The sequence below is a fragment of the Cephus cinctus genome, unplaced genomic scaffold, assembly GCF_000341935.2.
Source record: "Cephus cinctus unplaced genomic scaffold, Ccin1 Ccin1_scaffold0696, whole genome shotgun sequence".
Classification (NCBI taxonomy): domain Eukaryota; kingdom Metazoa; phylum Arthropoda; class Insecta; order Hymenoptera; family Cephidae; genus Cephus; species Cephus cinctus.
This window is the reverse complement of record NW_014333318.1, coordinates 918,379-938,985: the sequence shown is the minus strand read 5'-3', so window position 1 is coordinate 938,985 and position 20,607 is coordinate 918,379. Positions and strand designations below refer to the sequence as shown.

The following is a 20,607-nucleotide window of genomic DNA, read 5'->3' as shown; positions in this document are numbered from 1 at the left end:
TATCCTGCCTATCTACGTAAATTTATTTTCTAGTTCAGGACCATTGACTCCCAACGTTTCAGGACTATATTTTCAGTCGGCACAACATCAAAAAACCTCTGCCAACTTATCGTGAGAATTCTATTGTAATAGTTCATTCTGTCGTAACGCAACAACGATCACTAACAATGCATTTCCAAAACAGATGCCAGACAACATGAATAAAAAAAGGAGTAATAATTTTCAAAATCAATTACTAAATTCCCCTTCAACCTAACATATTAAATTAACTGAAACTATCAAGTAAGTATTCTTCAATGAAGTATCCATTGAATCCTAATAATTTTCATGTCCAACAGAATCTATTCTCACAAAACTACTTTTTTCTACCATCGAAAAACGAGGACTCTGTCAAGAATGCTCAACAGGTACACTTAAAAAATTTATTCCGTTTATGATTATTATACGATGAGTATAATTCTCCCAGGGAATTCCCAGTAAGGGAGGACAATCATTATCCAATCCGTGACGCATCGCCGCACGTCAGAACAACTCCGAGTACGAACGCGTTCAGACTTGCTTCATTCCACAGAAACGTCTTTCCTCCATTCCTCTTGTGAGACACGATGAAAGCAGGCGAATGGCTTCCGTTCCCAGTGCAGGTCGACGCCTGCACTAAAGACATTAACACAGTACTCATCAACAGGTTTGTAAAGTTAAATAATCACAGTATTGTATTAATTACTAATCAAGAGGTTTAAAGTCTAGTCCAAGTGAGTTTCTGATCCTCCATGGTTATGTTCTGGCTGCGAGACAGTAGTGGGCGAGTCAGTGAAGTCTCGAGTGGCAGGCGAGGCCATCTTGGTAAAAGGATGATGCAAGACACGAAGCGTATCGGGAAGCCATTGCGTCCTTACGGTCTGCAACACGTACAGGTTATAGTTGTACGGTAGAAAATGGCCGAGTTCCTCTATAAACGGATGCGCTCTCTGGTAGCAGAACGCTGAGCGACATAGTTGAATGGATTGATTACAGTCACTAGAAAACGTAGAGATCCTCATGTATTTTCCTACAGGACAAACTTGAAGCTAGATGGTAATTCACACTGGGTTTTGTGACTCCGTTGCGGTGAAAGTTGCAAGCTGGCTTGTGTGTGCTATTTCGAACGTCGTGCGACGTTGCCGGTTTTTACAGTATAAGAGAAATAAGTCCAAACACGTGTGCACGGGTTTTGTTTTTCGGCGCTCCCGCGGAACGTCGTGACAAAAGCTGTCGGGACGGCAATAGGCGCGCAACGCCTCGACGCCTTTTCTTCGAAGGCGCGGAATACGAGTTTTGCCGTGTTTCTTGTGCGAGACGTACGATTACTCATTGGTATTAAATGTATATAGGCATTTTAGTCTTGCTATCGCTTACGTCGCAATTATTATCGCGTGAAATTTCATACCGCTGTACTTGAAAACGAATTCATCTTTCGATATTTCTTTGGTTCATTCCATTCCGTTTCCCAAGAGAGGAACGAGGTTAAATACAGATGAGAACGGAGCTGGAATTCTTACCATCCGTTATCTCGTTCCAACTCGGTTGAACGAAGAGAGAAGGTTAAAACTGACAACGTCGCAATGTCTCGCGCGGCACGAATACGCTGACGTCTGACGAACGTATGACGGGGACTGTACGTGGGTAGGAATAACGAGGAGGCGCTGTGTTTTCTTAGCCTCGTCTTCGTCGGCATTTGCCCAGCTACCTAGCTTCCGCGTCTCCGCGTGATCAAGATTGTCTCGTCGTCATTAGAATTTACCATCATTGTAACGCGTGTGCAGGATGGTAGCAGCCATGGCTGCCCTCGTACCACCAGCAATACCCAGTACTGTGTATTCACGTATATTCAATACGTGGGGCGGGTGAATGGCAACGCTGGAGGGCAAAGACATCGGAAGGGGATGTGTTGGTGCTGAGTGGGGGGTGCGGGGAGTCCTGAACCCCACCAGGTGAACAGAATCCCCACTCTTGTCTCTTGTGGCTCCCAGAACAGATGGTGGGGATAGGACTGCGAGAGTTCTCTGCGTCCCTTGCCTCTCACCGATCTGCCCAGTAAATGTGAGGCTTCCGTTCTAGTAATACGTGTCGTGAGAGGCGCAGTAAATGCAAGGGACACCGAAGTGATTTAGTGACTATTGTTAAGGGTTCTGTAGCTTCGGCAGGTCAACATGCCGTTAAGCATTGGTGTAAATCTCAGAGTGACCGGGCACTGTAATCAGGGTGGCCGCAAATACATGGAGGACATGTTCAGCGTGGCCTACCAACAGACTTCGGACGACAAAGACCTGGAATACGCTTTTTTTGGTATTTTTGACGGACACGGCGGTGGCGAGGCTGCTACATTCGCTAAGGAACACCTTATGGATATTATTGTCAAACAGAAAAATTTCTGGAGCGACAGGGATGAGGATGTTCTACGAGCTATAAGAGATGGATATGTGAACACGCATTATGCGATGTGGCGAGAACTCGGTAAGAATTATTTGCGTTTTTAAAAGTATTTTTGTAATTCTTAACGCGTTTGTTCTAATATATCTGTTAAGACCCGCGCTTTTTGAGGAGTAACCTCCAATTTCATGGTATTCTAAGATTTCTGTTATCGTCGCGCGTATTTCCCCCACCACTTGTCGTCAGCGGTCAGGCTAGAATTTAGGTTATGTAATGTCTGGTTAACCTAAAAATATTCGAGCTCTTTATGAACGAAGAGAATCCCTTTTGATGTAATAAAATTTTGTATTGTTTGAACGGTAAAGTGCTTTTTGTAATATTTCAGTTCAAAATCTTTTGTTAGCATAAATGAATGAAATCATACTGGAATTTTCCATGAGTGAAAATCTCAAAATCATTGGGACATTATTTATCAAATACTGTTTTTAATGCTTATTGATTTTACTTGATTTTCAATATAGAATGATCGTTTTTATTGATTTCTGTTGTTCTTCCTCCTTTCATATAGACAAATGGCCAAGGACAGCTTCCGGCCTACCTTCCACCGCAGGAACCACAGCCAGTATAGCGTTTATTCGAAAGGGTAAAATTTATATTGGTCACGTGGGAGATTCTGGTATCGTCCTAGGCTATCAAGATGATGGAGATCCTCAATGGAAGGCTAAAGCCCTTACGAAGGATCATAAGCCTGAAAGTGGCCCAGAAATGAGTCGCATTCAAGAATCAGGTGGCAAGGTTGTTAGCAAATCTGGTGTACCAAGAGTTGTCTGGAATCGACCTCGTATTGGACATAAGGGACCTGTTCGGAGGTCAACTCATATAGATGAAATTCCATTCCTTGCTGTTGCTAGATCACTAGGTATTCTAGCGTTTTTGTCGTACATTATGTAGATTTCTCTTACATCTTCATTGCCGTATAATCTAATACATATATATATATTATTGTTATTAGGTGATCTCTGGAGTTACAACTCTGAGTTGGATACATTCGTGGTTTCACCAGAACCCGATGTGAGAGTAGTGGCTGTTGATGTAAAATCTCATCGTTGTCTTATTTTTGGTACTGATGGTCTGTGGAACATGTTAACTGCACAAGCTGCAGTCGCTATTGTACAAGCAGCAGAGAGGCATAATGAAAAACATCTTATTGCTTCACAACAAGCTGGCACTGGGGTGGGTCTAAAGCAAAATGCAAAATTAGTACTTGGAATGTAAGTCTGCTATTATATGTTTAATAAAACTTCTATCCCACAGCAAACGGACGTACAGATGTGGATCAATCCTTCAAAGAGTTTAGTTGATCGAGCACTTGAAAGATGGTTTTCAACAAGGTTAAGGGCTGACAACACCAGTGTCGTTACACTGATGCTTGATCCTCCTGGACCTTCCCGAAGCGAGGTAAACGCAAAATTTCAATACTTTTTTTTTCTACGTTGACCAAATATTTTTATTTCTGAGCTGGTTGACGTATGACTCGTCGTGGGTAGTCTATAAACATACAAGTATGCATATTATTTTTGTTTGAAGGTGTTACTTAGTCAGAAAAAGGAACAAGTTCCATCACCGAAACCAACAGTGAGACCAGTGTTTTACACCCCAGTACCAACTACACCTATACAAACCCCGCAGAAGCCACTACCATGCTCTGGTATACCTCATGTCTTACAAAAGAACCCACCCAAAGGCTCTATCGAAGTTGAAGGAAAACAGCCTGACTCATCAAACACTACAGAAGAAAGTTCTAATAAGAGTACTCCAGCAGAAAATGTGATACCTAAAGAAACTGATCCTCTGATGAAGTGCATGAACGACGTGAACTTTAAATCAACTGAGATCATTGCCCTCGAAGATCCACCAGAAGATGGTACAGAAAGTATACAAGTTGCAGAAATCTCCTCTAGCGATATTTTAGATGAAATCAAAGAAGTCGAAGGCAGTGAAATACAAGATGCGTCTAACGAAACTTCCACCAATCAAGAAAAGAATGTCAAGACATCAGAAGAGAGCGCAACTCGCCAGGAATGTGAAAGCAAGACGGAAAGTTCGTTGCAGAAAGTTCTTCCGCAGAAAATGTCCGATCCTAAAATGAAAGAGGAGAATTCAAAGGTGCCGAATATAGTGCGAGAAAATGCGTTTTCCGATATGTGCGATGAAGTGAAGTCTTCCACTACGAGTCCTAGCAATCTAACCTCGAGACTGAGACGTGGCGGTGCTGCTAACAAAGGAGAGAACACCTTCAACAGACCCTGTGATGATGTCAGAGGTGGCGTCCTAAATGGAACACGACGTAAACACAGCACTTTGTCTCAAAGTAGTAGTCGTTCTTTTGGTGGTGCATATGAACATGATCTCCGAGGAGCCGCAAGACGCAGACACAGTATGAACATTCAGCCAGAAAATGTAATAAAAACAAATTCTGACGGTGACCTCAGGACTACCGTTCTGAATGGAACTAGACGTAGACCAGGGAATCATCCATTTGGCAGTACATACGAGGGACTTCTACCTGGTGCAACTGGAGAGGTTAAATCGTCGAGGTTAAAGCATTCGACGACAAAGACATTGACTCAAACAACATTTGAAGAAACTCGTACCTCAATAACAGTTGTCACTAGAACAAATGGAACAGTAGCATCAAAGCGTAGACACAGTACGATATCCCAAGCACAACAAGACAGTTGTACAACTGTCGTAGAACCAAGCATAAAGAGAAGGACTCGATCGGAAGACAGAAGAAGTCCTACTGATGAGAATAATCCTGTGAATCAGAAACGTGAGGAGCCTCATAGTAGGCTAGGCTGGCCAGGTTCAGAATCTTCTTTGTCTAGAGCGAATGGAACTAGTTCCAGTACGACGTCAGGACAAGAAAGACTATCATCACCAAATTCCTTTCAGAGGAGGAGTTTAGAGAAGAAAGCTACTCCCGTGAAGACGTTTCGCAGACCCTCCATCAATGGCGCTAATCGTGTTCAACTAAGAGGTAGCTTTGGTCTAAGGGATTATGAGCAGGCGAAATCTAACCGGTCGGTCGCAAATACTCCTAGCACTAATGGAATTTGCGCCGATCAAGCGAAACCGAATAGGACAATCTGCATCAGTCCAACGGATGCTCCGCCACAACGTTGGTTAAGGTCAGACACGATTGCCGCGACACCTGTAAAAACTTTACGCTCTCGTAACGTTGATATTACTGGACATACAGTCTCGGCCCAAGTAGCTCATCAATACGGTGTCGTAAAGCAGAATCGATTGTCTCTGCCTGCAAAATTGAAACAGGCGGCCATTGCAACGAAAATAAAAAGTCCACTTTCGACGGGAAAATTGAAACAAGCGGGACTGGCATCCAGCACGGGTACCAGTTCTGGCGCGGGATCTGGAATTGCTAAGAGAGCCAAGTCACCTTACAATCCTAGCGCCAGATCACTCAGCACGCGATCTCGTATTAAACGTCTTGGAAAGTGAGAAGTATAAAGCAACACTTGTTCTGAGAAAACATAAAACGTGCGGTTGGTGGTTCGGTGAGTTACAATGCGTAATAACGTGAATGTTTTAAATCAATAACGTGTCTCGCAGGTAGACCGGACGATTTTACTCGTCTTCGCAGTAATTAGAATAAAGAAATCATCAGAAAGGAAGATATTCCTTCGCAGCGAGATAAAGCTTATGTATCAATGCCGACCTGCGTCGGCATTATTATTTTAATAACAGAGCACGTTAGTGAGGTTAGGATTGTCAAATTTCCTACTGCGAATTTCATATCCTTGCTTTACCTTGCGACTTGGCCATTAGTGTCTTTCTTCCCTTTTTTACTCGCTCCTTCCAATTTGTCTGATAGCTATGTACGGGCCTCTTACTTTTACCACTTCAATAAATCCGCATCATATTCCAGTTTCGAATATTTCCCTCTTTTTTTTTTTGCAGCCTTCCTCATTCGAAACTGTAACCATGCAAATAAAACAGGAATAGTTCAACTAGACCTCTTCCAAATAAAACAGAAACCAATAAAGAAGCGGCCAAGTGTACGCACGAAAAACTTTGAGATTTAATGACATCGTAGTATAAGAAAAAAAATGTTAAAGTATCTAGAAAAGCATGCGATCACTGATTTGCCTTTACTGACAATGAGTATAAAATCGTCAGAGGATTATAACATCGTATGGAACGGTTGCACCATCAAAACGAAAGTAAAAACGAATTGCATATTTGATACTAAAGTGAATAATGAACAAGATCTTACAATCCTTTGGAGAAACGAATAACACTGTGAAAGGCAACTAATCGACTGTCTACCGTATGATTTCATAATCGTCATAGCTCGGGTCATTAGGCGTCGAAGTCCGTTATGTTGGATGTGAGCTCATCGCCACGAGTCAAAACCAAACCTGATAGTACGATTATGGGATTCATGAAACTTTAACGAGTAACAAGCTCGGTATAAGGCGGATAATTATTCTACACAATTCCAAAACAAAGAAACAACAGCAGTAACTGTATTAACGAGTGTAAGTTGGTTGAAAAATTGAAACTGACCACGTGAGCCACTGTAGTGTCCTGATTGGTCGACTATCGCAAGATGGCCGCCTACCAACACGTTTGCTGTTTATAACTGTTTATCCTTATGATGCTTCCGTATGCAAATGACATTTTTCATATCTTCCGTATATTCTCTGTAATAATAAACTCCGCTGCAATCCGCGACCGTGTTTGAAACTCGTACGAGTGAAAGAGGCTAAGAAAAAATATCTGGGAGAATCAGAGAGCCAATATGCACGCTAGAAATTAGTCAAACAATGGAGTTTGGGAATAATTTAATTTAGACAACGTTTTAGCGTTAAAAGAGTCATGCGCGATCTGCAAGCACTGGCGTATGTATTAAAAGAATCTTTATCTATTGTTTTCGTTCTCTCTCTTCCTCCCTTTTGAAAGAGAGTGAAGTAAACTTGTGAAATTTGTACTGAAATAATATGCGCTCAGAATGGCGATAGTCATTTTTTGTTAATCAAGAACCTTCTATTGTCCGAATAATGGCATCATTTAAAACGACGAAGAGGACGCGTATTATTTTAGTTTATTAATAAATTTTAACTGTTATACAATAAAGGAAGCTTTCACGGCCTTGTCGAATTGGCTGTACTAGTCCTAATAGTAGATTTCTCATTGGCCCATATCGTTCATCGCGAAATAGTTTGGCCAATCAGCAATCTGACACTTTAATTGTGCTACTTGTTCGACAAAGACTGCGAAGGATTCGAAATACGCGAAATATGTAACGAGACGTGCCTACGATAGTTACCAGCTGGACATATACAATGTAAATGTAACGCTCGCGGTTTAGTCGCGGTCGCGCAACAGATGAAATCTTATAGCGTTTATTTATGTATAATAGAGGAAGTAGAGAAAGGCGTTCCGTGATGGAAAAATGCCTATGGGCTCATAGGTCGTATTATATACATATTATATACATGTGCGCGCGAAAATTCAAGTATTTTCGAAGAGTGTAAACTTTACTGTGGAACAAATAAACGCGTGGGACGTTGGTAACATTGGGAAACAAGAAGACAAGGTAGCAAAAACATTTTCCTAGAAAGGAATGAACTTATTGTTAGTAAGCCGTATGGAATTTTTTTTAAAAAGCTCTTGAAACGAATTATTTGACAGGTTGAAAAGTACGAACCAAGGTTAAGTCGAACAAATGTGTGATCACATTTTTAAAAGCTGTATATTTTAATTGAAATAAAGTGAACTGAAATATGGAAAACCGAAGGACTTCTCACAACATTATTCTGTAACCTTTTAATTAATAGAGGAATAATTGTACACACTTTTTTTTCTTCTCTTTTGAAATTCCTTTTATTCATATATACAGCATACGGCTCAAGGACGTAGCTATATATATATTTATTTATTTATGCGTGTCCTATGTATTGCGGTACAATAAAAGGTGAAAAATGTTAACTCGGCGACGCGCATGCGCACTCGCTTTCTCACGTACACGTTCTGTATTCTAACTATATTTACAATTTGCTTCTCGCCTAGTACTCCGCAAAGTCGTTCCTATTTGTAAATATTCACACAATCGTTCATTCATTTGTTCACGGCAGACACACTTTTAACTCTCCCACAGTCACATTGTTAATAATAATAATAATCGATGATGCACAAACAACAATAGGAATAATAATACATCAATCAATGAGCAACATGCGCTAATATTACCCACCCGTGGGTGCGTATTGTTTTGTTCATTTATTTCTTCTTATGTTTTTCTTACGAGCTAAACCTATGCTAATATACTGCAAATCTTACAAGGAAACAGGATAAAGGAAATAGGAAAGAGCAGGAGAGATGGTGTACAAGTGGGAAGAGCAAATAATAAGGATCGGTCCTTGGGAACACGTACAAGGATTGAAGGACAGAAGCAGGGTCAAAGGTGAAAATTGTAAGATTTCGAAAGGTCAGTCAAAACGTGTGTCCATTCTAATGAGCACAGTTTCTCAAACATGCGAAATTCTTACTGGTTTTCCTCCGGTTTGGTCCAATTGACTTTACACAGAGATAGAATGCAATAAGGCACAGAATATATATATATTTTTTTTGTGTACGAATAGTTTCCATCACGCGCGACTGCACAATCCCGATAAATCAAAAGGCATTAAGGGATTCTTCTGGAAGGAATTCTTCGAGTACGTTGAGAAAGTCTAACGGGATGCAGAGAGTTCCAAATCCTGATATTGACAGGATTCGCGATTTTCTGATTTCGTTAAATTTAAATACGACAGATGCGCCCGCAACCATACCACTTCCGTTCGCAGACTCAATTTGTGCATTCTTTGACGATACTTTTACTCTTTTTCTTTTTCTTTTTTTTTTTAATACTTATAGCAAAAAAGTCGTACTTTATAAATTCCTTTGAAGGATGACATTACAACGAGACGTTCCTCCGAGTCTCCTAAGATTGTTTGGGGGTGGAGGGCCGCGGGTGTTGGTTTGGGGGGCTGCGGTGATACCAAAAATATATGTATATGTGCATGTGTGTATTATATATTATATGTAACATTAGATTCGCGTCGGGACGCAGCTTGTCGATGCGCACGTGTTTTGCGTTTTTCAATAATCTCTTAGCTTATTTTTTCTGTCCTTAAACGCTCTTCTTAGACTAAAACCCGGATATATTAGACAATTCTCTCTCTCTCTCTCTCTCTCTCTCTTTCTCTCTCTCTCTCTCTCTTGCATTCACTCCCCTTACCACTCTGTCTCTGTTTTATATTATCACGAATAACGTAACGCAGTAAACGAGCTCTAATGGTTATTCGGGAAACTATGTTCCTTTTTAAGTATGTCGAGCACTCGTAATGCCGCACGCGTATTTCGCAATTAGTTTAATTGGTGTAATACGGACACATATAGCACATTATGTATTTACAGCGTTTAACACATTTTTTCTCGTTTTTTAAAATTCTCTCACGTCAACTGATCGGAAGTTGTGCGGATTCCGCGAAACGGCCTAATCGGCGCGACTGTTTTCTTTTTTGCCACTCGGCGTTACATCGATCGACACGCGATAGATACCTGTATGTTTTTCTTTTGTTATCTAGTTTTCATACTTCAGCATTGCATTCCATTGGTTTACCATATTTATTCTACTTAGTCGTCTCTTTGGTCGTTGAAAACGCGCGAATGTTCTAGAACGAGAAAAATTGTCGCTTTAATAGAAACGGCAATTATCTCTTCGGCGGCTTGTACGAGATTTTGTGCAGTTTTTTTTTTTATTTTCTAAGTTCACTTTTGTCACTTTTTCATCGAAAATATAAACGGGACCACGAAAATCCAGCTTCTGTCCCAATCTGACAAAGTTAACAAATTATTTACAAACTAGAGGGGGAACGCGTGACGATAACAATAATGGGAATATGCGAGATTATAAGAACGTGTAAGCGTAAAAATAAGTATTTTTTGTTGTCTTTTGTTTTAACTAAATTCTCACGTATACCAATATATGGCACCGAGTCACGGACACGGTAGAGACGCTGCAAGGTCTTTTTAAAAAATCGATACCACCTCCTACTATACCAAATACCTAATTTAACCCGACACCCGAAATTCTGAACAAAAATGAGAAAAGCCACTGCATGTAAGGAAACGAAATGACATTCCACGCATGCGCAGTTTTTCATGCTGCAATTGATAATTTAATTGACGTAGGTGGAAGATCGATTTAGTGTTAACTGATAAAGAAATCGCAGCGCGTCTGACACGAGCGGACGTCTACCGATCACCCGAAGCTGATTAAAATGATTAAATAAAAATGTAATTGGTCACGGGCAGGTGACGAGAAGAAATGAATAAAATTGACAAAGGTTTCAAGAGATGAAAAGTCGGCTATGCCCTCGTCGTAAGAGGATGAAGGATTTAATCCATGAGTCGAGCGCATCCTCCACGAGGATATCAACTTGGAAGTAATCCTGGTTAAGTCAAGACGCGTTAAAGGCATTGTAGAAAACTTAGGAACTGTGGCACGAGGAGTTCGCTCTTTCCCTTATTTTCACGATACGCCCTTATCTTTGAATATTAAAGCGTATAACGGTAGTCCCAAGTTTTAGCCACCAGATGGCCTTGATCGCGCTGAAGTCCCATCGCGTGTATCGTCCCCATTGACGTTATTCGATCTCCCTCGGGATAACGTACGACCCCGAGAGATTGATATTGTGGAATACCATGAATGTTGCGGGGGTACGAAACGTGAAGCACTGGCGACTTGGGTTTGGTGAAATGATGACACCGGGCACCGGGATAGCCGATGAACATAATTACCCGTGAGCCGGGACGCGCTTGGCTACACAGCACAACCCTTCCTGGTCCCGTAGAGGACTTTTAACTCCGGAAAGATAATCTTCTTTATGAGGGCATTCGTCTTGCTCGTGAGCATGTCGCGGTAGGAGTCTTTCTTGAATATCTTTATGCCTGGGCGATGTACCAGAAAGGCATTGTCCAGTATAAGGAAGTCGTAATCGAGTACACAGAGTGCGTAACCCTGAAATATTAGTTGGTATAGTTTTCTTTTATCTTTAAAGAAAGTATGTTATTTTTCTGACATCCTTACCTGAGTCATTTTATCACTTTTCCCTTCCCAACTCAATCTCTCGTCGTACAAGGGATCGTTATTCGTGCCTATGAAGATGGGCTCCCAGTGCACGAAGCTACCGGTTCTCTTGCCAACATGGAAGACGTGTAGACCTTCCGTTTCCACAGCTTCCTGCCATTCTTTACTACGTGGCACGTTATGACATCCTGAGCAGAGTTTTTTATGAAATGGAATGGCCGTTCCTGCTTTGAGCATTTGTATCTGTAGAAGATAAAAGAAAAGGAGCAAATAAATCTAAAAGCCTTTACATTTATCCCCATCGTACTCTACATACTTCCTGCGATCTCTATATCACAGAACTGATTAGTTATTTCTAAGATAGCTTACCAACTGCGTCTTATTGACTGGTGGCTGACTTTTCTCATCCACTTCAAATATAGAGAGAACAAAGACCTTGGGATTAGATTTGTACAGGGTCAGCTGATCTCTCTTTCTAATCATCTCCAAGAATTTGGGGGCCAGGTTAGGACTAGGATAAAGTTCAATGTCACTCGCAAACACATAGTAAGTCGGCGCAGATTCTCTGGCGATGTTGCGTCCCACGTTCACTGGGTACAAGAGCTTCTTCTCGGTCTTATACATCTTGGCGACGCTGACATTAACCCAGGGCGGACCAAGAGAGCAATTGTATGTATCAGAAATAATTTTTTCCGTAGATGGCACCTGAATGAATTTCATAATCTTAGAAACATCTTATCGGTGAATAATTATGAAGAACAGTATCAGCAGTCTGATATAGTAGTAAGATCCAATTCTCACCGCCTTGGGTACGTGTTTGCTACTGAAGTAGATGTGAAATGTGACTAGTTGCGAGATCAGGGGACTGCCGCAACTTCGAAGATACTTAATAGCCTCTATGGTGGACGGAAAGTCAGAACCTGGTGCGTGCATTGCTATCGAGATAGGTGCTCGCCATCTTTCTAGCAGTGGTTCGACGTTATCCAGGAAGGTGTAATCCGCCTGAGTCGTATAGGTCACGGTCTCCCAGCAACGCACGGACATGCTCATCGGTACGTAGTTATAAAGGACCCAGTAGTCGCCACGTTGAGCGGTCTTGGGTTCGCTCGATTTATCGTTACAAGGTATTGCATCCTTTAGAGTCATGGCTGGCGAGCTAGCACCATCTGTACCATTACTTCTTGTCTGTAAGTAAAACCAGTCCTCTAGGATTTACGTACAAAGAAAAAGATATTGACGACCGTTTTACAGTTTAACAATTATTTTTATTACCTGAGAATGATCCTGCACTTTCTGCGTAGAAAATGGACCTTCCTCGATTCTGGTAGCGGAGTTTATGGAAGTGGAATTGAGCACAGTAGCAGGTTTGTTCTCCAGGCTCTCCTTAACGGACTGTTTGACCAGCTTTAGATTGGAGAATAGCGGCGAGGCCGAGTACCCAGAAGATGACGAGGACGAAGATGACTGTCTCTGTGTACCATTAAAATTTTCGGGCGCCCCAAAAGCCTCTGACAATGGCGTGCCCCAATTCGTCGGTGGTTCCTCGATCCAGGGTCCGGAGGAGCCAAAGTGCGCACAGACGTAGAGCAGGACGCAGACATTGAGGACCACTGAGAGCCTCAGAGCCCAGTTGCGTCTAGCAATCCCAATCATGTTCATCCTGATGACTCTACAGCAGGAGTTCCTTGGTCTATTGGCAGTTGAAGGTAACCAAGTAAAAGTTAATAATAGACAAGAAGCAAACAGATTAATAGATACGTAAAGCTAACGGACTAGCGTTCAAGAATGAAGCAATAGAAAGTAAAAGAAATAAATAGAAGAATTAACAAGCCGCTAGTCTCTTGACTTGCTGGATTTTCTCATCGTGTATTCGACTTTCTTCTTACTAACTTAACCCGTAGATATCTCACAGCTCACGAGTCTCTCTATTCGGCTCTAAGGAAACCTCAGCTACTACTTTTACTTGCTTTTATCGATATTCCAGGCCTCGAGGACACCACGACAATAACAATGACTATGGCGATGGCGACGGCGACGGCGACGTTCCTTCACCTCGTACTTCTTTGATCTTCTGTAAAGAAAAATAAAAAAGAGGAACCATAACCCAGTACATTGTCACGAAAGACATTTATTAACTCGACAAACAGTAACCTCCAACCTTACCTTTTTCTCACTTAAAATGAAACTGTCAGTCGACTCCTAACTTCTTCAAGAGACTTCATCACGTGCTTTATCTTACTGATGCCGACACCCTGCGTCGCTCTGATCTTCAGGTCTTCGCCGATAGTCGCCACCGCCAAGGGAAAGCTCCTCTCGATCACGTGCAAACTGGCTTCTTCATCCTCTCGACTAGATCCTCGTCAAGTTCTCTCCTCGGACCAGGCTCCTCTGAAACAGTCATTCAACAATCTCATTATAGAGGCGTCTCGACGTTTCTCGTACGTTGTACATACCGTTCACGAACCATAATAAAACCGGTTAACGTGCGTACTCCTATTAAATGTAACAGAGATTTCTAGAGGTCATTATAGAGGCGTCTCGACGTTTCTCGTACGTTGTACATACCGTTCACGAACCATAATAAAACCGGTTAACGTGCGTACTCCTATTAAATGTAACAGAGATTTCTAGAGGTATATATATATATATATATATATATATATATATATATATATATATACACGTTCCTTATCACTCCAATTGACAGGTATTTAACACGAATCATATCCGTTCACACTGTGACCAGACTGACCAATTCTGACTGAACAATCTCGAGGCTGTAGATCAATCGACTCGGACAGATATCAATGACTAATAATTCAACTGATAAATTATATTAGTTCACTCTTCAGCGTATTGACAGTTTGTAAAACTCCATTAGGATTTTAGCAGGAGGTTATGGTCGCATGGAGGTCGCATGGATGTAGCCTTGTTGACTTTCAAACCAGAACAGACTACGCCACGTGATACCTCTGCTGGGTCTCTCCTGAGCATACGATCTCCTTGAATACACGGACTGGTTATTATATCTGGTGCAATTCGCAAGTGTCTACGATTGTCTACTGGATTCTCAATACCTTCGGTTAGCGTTATTAAATTTTTTTTAGAAACAAAAGTTTTTCTATTAGTAAGCAGCGAAGACCTGTTATGATAATGTAAAACCATAAATCGAAGTGACTCCTGGTGAATGACGAAAAGGAGCATTCGCCGAGACGGTGGGACAGAGAGAGACGAGTCGATGGGGCGCGAGAGGAAGAGAGGGAGAAGAGTAGCGTTGGTAGCAATGAAAGAAACGTCAGTGAACAATTCTAAGAGACTATTGGTAAGGCAGTCATTAAGATAGTAATAACAAATACAGGTTTCAATGCGAATACCGCAATTACGAGTGGTGAATGTTCTTAAAGATTAACAATTGCATATCGGTATTTAAAAAATATTTATATCAGTAATCTAACTTGATTACCAGACAATCGATTTTTATAATTCGATATTTTTTATTACTCCTGGGATTAACCTAACTTTTTTTTGCAGAGATAGTCACAGGGGGTGACTAGTCAATGGACAGATCCCACTGTAGTGACGCGTTCGTGTTAATTATATCTATATGTAGTGACCACATTCAATGGACGCCTTTCTCAACGCATTTTATGTGGACTAATCTTGCGTGCGGACTAAAACGTAGTAGTTACGTATCCCGCGTACAATGTGTAAGGGTCTTCGTTTACCGGTGGATTTAGCCTAACTTGACCGTTGTCAATGGGGGAAAATCAACGCAGGAACTTAAATGGAAGATACGATGAATTTAAAAAATTGTGCTGTTATGATAGTTTTGTCCTTATAGGGTCTCGCGTCGGCGGAAACGGATGTGGGTGGTACAAAAGTGATAACACAGATACGAGTAGGCGAATCGGTATTTTCTATCGCGATCTTGAACCCGATTGCAAATCGTTATCGGGATATTGAGTACAGTGAAAAGGGAAACTTAAAGTGACATTCCTGATAGGAGAAAAAGGCAATTTGTGAATTCTTATCAGTAGGTAATTAAAGTCTTCTGCGTAATTCATTTTCAGTTGATAAGGAGTGAGATTAAGTTCGTAGAGATTTGAGAGGAAATATTTTATGGAATTATTTTATAAAACGTAAAGTCTGTTTTCGCTAACGCGAATAAAAGGAACGAGCGACGATGCTAAGTTTAACGGTTTTTTTATTATCGTGACTTGAAAATTCGAAGGGGAAAAAAGGGAAATTGTTTATTTAATCGATCGTCGTATTATCAAAATATAAAAAAAGTGACAAATAAAAAAAGTACGTCACTCGGAAAAAGTGCCCGCAACGATTTCCAAAAAATTATGAACAAATCTATAAAAGAATTCGTACAAGAAACTCGAAGGCAACTGCTGTTCAGGTAGTGAAAAACTATAGAACAAAATTCCCAAGGAATTCCCAATAACGTGCGTACTCACGAATATAACGGAATCACCCAAGAAACGGTACCAGACTCGTCGTACACTAAAATTCAGGCGTCAAAATTTATGCAGAACGAGAAAGAAAAAAATTGTAAAGGAATAAAGAAAAAAAGAACGTAAAAGAATCCACAAAAACTGAACACCACATAAACGTCTATTGTCAAGACTCGGACTCACGATTATGAATAAACTAATCGTGACTGCCGAGAGAATTGAACGAAGAATTGAATTAGTCGTTATCTCGCAAAGGTAAAGAAGCAATAAAGTAGGTTATCAGCAACGCAGAGGAGCGTCACGAAGTGATACGCTCGAATAAATCAGCATTTGGCGATGCAGCGATCCTTCAATTCAACAGGAAGCAGCAGCTCATTATGCCAGTAGTATTTTTACATACCGAATAGTTAACACGACCAGGTCGTTACTCCAGAGGATTCCTACGACGAAGAATTACAAAAAAAAGAAAGAAAAAAAATTCATTAAACGTCTCCCCGACCAACGAGTTCGTATAGTAAAAAGAGGCCAGCGATCAATCGACCGAGAGGAAGTTAAACCGTCGAGTAAAAGAATTTGAACGCAAACCGATATGCAGCCCGGGGCATGCTGGGAAGTACTGAAAAATCAAATCTATCTGCCACACATTTCGAATGTTTCTCACTCTCCTGCTTTCAATGTAGCTTGTGATATCTTATCGAGCTAAGAATTTAACCACGTAGCACGATTATTACTTACGTATTTGTTTCGATTCGAGGTAAACTATATATGTACGTACGTAGAAACGTCAACCAGCCGAAGTTTATAGCGCGATGTATTACGTAGGTTCGTTTCGTCCATACGTAGAGACTCAGAAATCCCAAGAGCCATTATGAATATAATACTGTAGCAATGAAGCAGGTATACACGCTTCTACCTAGTGTACGGTATATATGTACCTACACGACGCTGTGCAGGAGTGACGTTTAAAACCGGTTAGTGGCAACTGTCGTGGCAACCTTGAGAGTCCACCGCTTCCCTTACGGAAATCAAGCCTTACGAATTCTAATAGGCAAGTTCACGGTTCCCGAACGCGCCTGCCACGGTTAACGAGACTCTCCGGCGTATGTGCGTTTACATGTTACGCTGATACGTAAGTATCCGGCATCCATGTAGCTACGCGTATAAACTTCCCGTATCCTAGGGTACGCGCGGCCATCGACTAACTTCACTGCTTACCACCTTCTCTAAGTGTCAGATGTCGCCCTGCTGCGTCTCCGCCACAACACATTCAGGTATCTTTTCACAAAGCTGGATTATCAGTGCGAAGGTATAAGTATGCGAGTTCTAAGCTCTCTGAACTCTCGTGGCTTTATCTCGATATTTTTAATCTACCTTGGCATGAGAGTGTTCTTTTTTTAGAACCTTTTTTTCGACCAAGATTAAATCTCCGAAGAGCCCAAGGATGCTCCGGTTAATTTCTTTAGCATCGAGGAAGACTTCGTTTTGCTTACTTCTTTATGGTGTGTCGAAAGTAATTTTGTTAGATGGCAGACTATTTGGTCCTCTTTGTTACCCAAGGTGACTGGTGGCGACGAGGATGACTCACTTGTTTAGAGGTTTTGACGTGGAAATAATCTAATGAAATTTTTCCTAGTAGTGCGGGACGCGGGAATAGAAGACTGAAGGGACTGACTGCTGTCTAACAGTCGACATCAAACGCTGTTATTGAAAAAATTGTAGAGTCGCTGCCAGGCGAAATCTTTTTCCTTCCTCCAATGTCTTTTAAGCACATTGGGAACGTCGTGGCGTCACCTTCTAGAATTCCGACTAGAACCGTTATATTAATACAGATTTAAATATAAGCGGGTCACTGCGATTTCCCAGATCTTCGTTTACACGATTTCTTTGCCGGCGAGGACGTTGACTACTAAGTAGAAAATACCAGCATCAACTCTAAGAAGGAGGTTGACAAGAGGACCTTCGAAGTATCCTTGACACGATCAGCACGATGATCGTGATTGGCTTATTAATCGATGTTGGAAATTCTTGGAAAATGACGCATACGCATCTCCAAAAGATGATCCTTGAAAATATTTGTAAAGAGGAAGCTGGATAAATAATTTTAAAATCAAGGAAACGCCGAATTCCTACGATTGCCTTTTATTGATTCTAATTATGTTGATTAAACGGCCCTGACTGGTCGCTAAGTATTCTGGTAGCCTAGTAAGATGGTCTTATTTGAGTTTGATTTAACTGGGAGATGTGAAAGCTTTCACCTTCTCCTCGTTCCTGGCTTCGTACCTCACTCTTCATTCCCAAGGTCATTCGTTATACCCAGCACGTTTTACACACTGACGCATCCAACTGATGATACTGACACTTATGAACATTGTTAGGAATTTCGAATGGGATTGACAATGTAACACTTATTTTTCATAGGTACAAAATGTAACAACCAGTCGTACCATTATAGATTACATGATACATGATTATCGATATCGCACTGATTACGTTAACGCGTATAGAGACACCGTTGTATAGTAGATAACAATATTTATCATTGATAAAAAAGAAGCAGAATGCACGGTATGGTCGTCGTCATTAATTCGTAACCCCAGAATGATAACCTTTTTCTAACCAACGTTAAAAATTTATTTGGCTTGAGAATCTAATTTACGTATGTAGGTTATTTTTGCAGTTATCTACACATATGAGATCTCACAGATCTCATTAATTTTACATTTAGCTCTCCTCTCGAATTTCTACTGCGTAAATTTCCCATTACCTAAAAAAAACATTTTAGATAATTATCACTTGATACCTAGTCATTGAATTCGTTTAAACTGAGAGAAGAGGGACGTAGACTCAACTTTTGAGCTATTCTATTCGTTGTAATGGCCTCACAATTTAATTTCACAGATGGAGGTCTAACAGACCTTACCTTATAAAACACGTGTGTTTCTAGAATCGGTACCTGTTTAGTCAAGGATTAAATGACGCAGGCGAAAGAAAGTACGGAAGAAAGGTGAAAAGCACAGAACGAGAGCAATTTATTATAGAGAGTTCTCGCATCAGTCCATAGATATGTATGTATCTACGAAAGACACAGTAGAGCGATTCGCGTTAATTCGTTCAGAAAGAACAATAGCGCGATGCTAATTAGAGGAGTAATATATAAAGGAAGATGTATGTATATTATGCTAATGTTCAGAAAGTCACAGGAAGCATCGTCCTACAAATATGCATCCAGTAGCTAGCGTCATCTCCCGATAATTTGAATACGGGACAGATTTACGTAGAGTGACATACGGTCTTTTCAACAATGCACTGCTAAATTAAAAAGTAACTAACCATAAAAGCGACACTAATTGTTAAAGTAGTATGAGGGTCACGCAGCATAGATGTGTATTTTTAATGAGGCAAGGACAAGCACTGCAACTATACAATGTGACAAAGAATCAGAACCACCATTATCAGCCTAATTATGCCTCACACGATCTTCATGATATTATTCTACTGAGTCAGCGGGCTACATAAAAAAAAGTAAAGTTTCAGTTTCGGTGTATCACAATGATTTGAACATTCACTTTCACGCTATCGAGCGCAGTGGCACATTTGCAACATTTGTTAAGGCACCACTGGAAACAGTTAATCCGGATACATTCGAGTTGTGTATATACATACATGCATGCAACAATAATTCAGTTAATTGGTCAGTAAGTGAGGATAATACGTGCAGTTGTAGCCAGTTTTTTTAAAATTTAGTTTTAATTTCATCACTAGTATCGTGTCGATTCTTGTGTGTCAAGGGCTGATGACAGACGTGGTAGAAATATTTACCAGATTGGAGAGCCAAGTGTATTCCTAGTTGATCAATGAGGATCCAAGAGAGTTAATTCCCGTCGTCGTCGTCGTACCCGGTAGAAAGTTGAATCCTTGATTGCAGGAGTCGTAGTCGCTTCTGCCGCGTTCCCATCACATTGAGTTACGAAAAACGCGTTTGGCAACCATCATAGGCTAACACTTGTACACTTTCGGCAGAGATCGTACTGTCCTCCGTTCACCAACACGTCGCGGATATCGTTTTGTAGGCATAAAAGCGCGTTTCTTAGCTATTAGTAATGACGGATGATCCAGTCGTGCCGAGGACTCGCGGAACTTGTGTTGCTGAAGGTTCGGACACCTTGACGACGAGACGTACGACAGCTTCACGTAATTCAGTAACGTCCTGGTCGGAACAGGTCAGGACGTCGAGACGCTACGAGCAAGTTTCACTGCGAGCAGCAGGGGACAGTTAAAAGTTACTCTGAGAAAGAATGTTCGTGCTGCCTTGTGTATAGGAGGCTAGGGACGAGTAAGGAACCGGTGTACATTTCTGCGCGCGCGCGCGCAATACCATCTGCCGACGTATTAGTCCGTTGGATAGTAATTGTACGGCGTTTGGTTCTGTACTAGTGCGCCTGTCGCTCCTTCCCTCCTCTCTGGTCGACCCTTGAGTACTCCCACTACCTCTATCAGAACTAGAGTCCGACCAGAACTACCATCAGCGACACCACCACTGTCGGCAGCAGCAAGCAGCAGCAGGAGCCTTCCATCTCT

The 20,607-nt window shown here is 41.3% G+C and overlaps 2 protein-coding genes and 1 long non-coding RNA gene across 11 annotated transcripts; 1 reads left to right on the top strand and 2 right to left on the bottom strand.

Moving 5' to 3' along the window:
- Positions 1 to 408: 408 nt before the first annotated feature.
- LOC107270061 lies at positions 409 to 1,341 on the bottom strand. Its single transcript, XR_001538221.2, has 2 exons — positions 725 to 1,341; positions 409 to 654 (listed from the first exon to the last, which is right to left on the bottom strand). It is a non-coding gene; the product is annotated as an uncharacterized LOC107270061 (long non-coding RNA).
- LOC107270053 lies at positions 550 to 8,227 on the top strand. 3 transcript variants are annotated; one of them, XR_003060410.1, is made up of 7 exons: positions 552 to 685; positions 1,803 to 2,493; positions 2,978 to 3,328; positions 3,422 to 3,642; positions 3,724 to 3,867; positions 3,997 to 5,987; positions 6,391 to 8,227. XR_003060410.1 is itself a non-coding variant. In XM_025087528.1 (7 exons), the coding sequence occupies exons 3-7, from the start codon at positions 2,190 to 2,192 to the stop codon at positions 5,929 to 5,931; spliced, it is 2,955 nt and encodes a 984-aa protein (XP_024943296.1). In that variant the 5' UTR covers positions 552 to 685; positions 1,803 to 2,079; positions 2,175 to 2,189; the 3' UTR covers positions 5,932 to 8,227. The 3 variants fall into 3 exon arrangements, 2 of the variants coding, with proteins under 2 accessions (XP_015600171.1, XP_024943296.1); XM_025087528.1 differs by having other exon boundaries at positions 1,803 to 2,079; positions 2,175 to 2,493; positions 3,997 to 8,227; XM_015744685.2 differs by having other exon boundaries at positions 550 to 685; positions 2,175 to 2,493; positions 3,997 to 8,227.
- Positions 8,228 to 8,305: 78 nt separating this feature from the next.
- On the bottom strand, positions 8,306 to 20,548 carry LOC107270056 (beta-1,4-glucuronyltransferase 1). 7 transcript variants are annotated; one of them, XR_003060411.1, is made up of 9 exons: positions 19,849 to 20,548; positions 13,733 to 13,957; positions 13,537 to 13,640; positions 12,842 to 13,259; positions 12,371 to 12,754; positions 11,939 to 12,274; positions 11,570 to 11,812; positions 11,223 to 11,500; positions 8,306 to 11,191 (listed from the first exon to the last, which is right to left on the bottom strand). XR_003060411.1 is itself a non-coding variant. In XM_015744688.2 (8 exons), exons 4-8 carry the CDS (start codon positions 13,226 to 13,228, stop codon positions 11,303 to 11,305), a joined length of 1,548 nt encoding a protein of 515 aa, XP_015600174.1. In that variant the 5' UTR covers positions 13,229 to 13,259; positions 13,537 to 13,640; positions 13,733 to 13,957; positions 19,849 to 20,547; the 3' UTR covers positions 8,306 to 11,302. The 7 variants fall into 7 exon arrangements, 6 of the variants coding, with proteins under 6 accessions (XP_015600174.1, XP_015600180.1, XP_024943299.1 ...); XM_015744688.2 differs by having other exon boundaries at positions 8,306 to 11,500; positions 19,849 to 20,547; XM_015744694.2 differs by lacking the exon at positions 19,849 to 20,548 and adding an exon at positions 16,805 to 16,916 and having other exon boundaries at positions 8,306 to 11,500.
- Between the last annotated feature and the right edge of the window lie 59 nt (positions 20,549 to 20,607).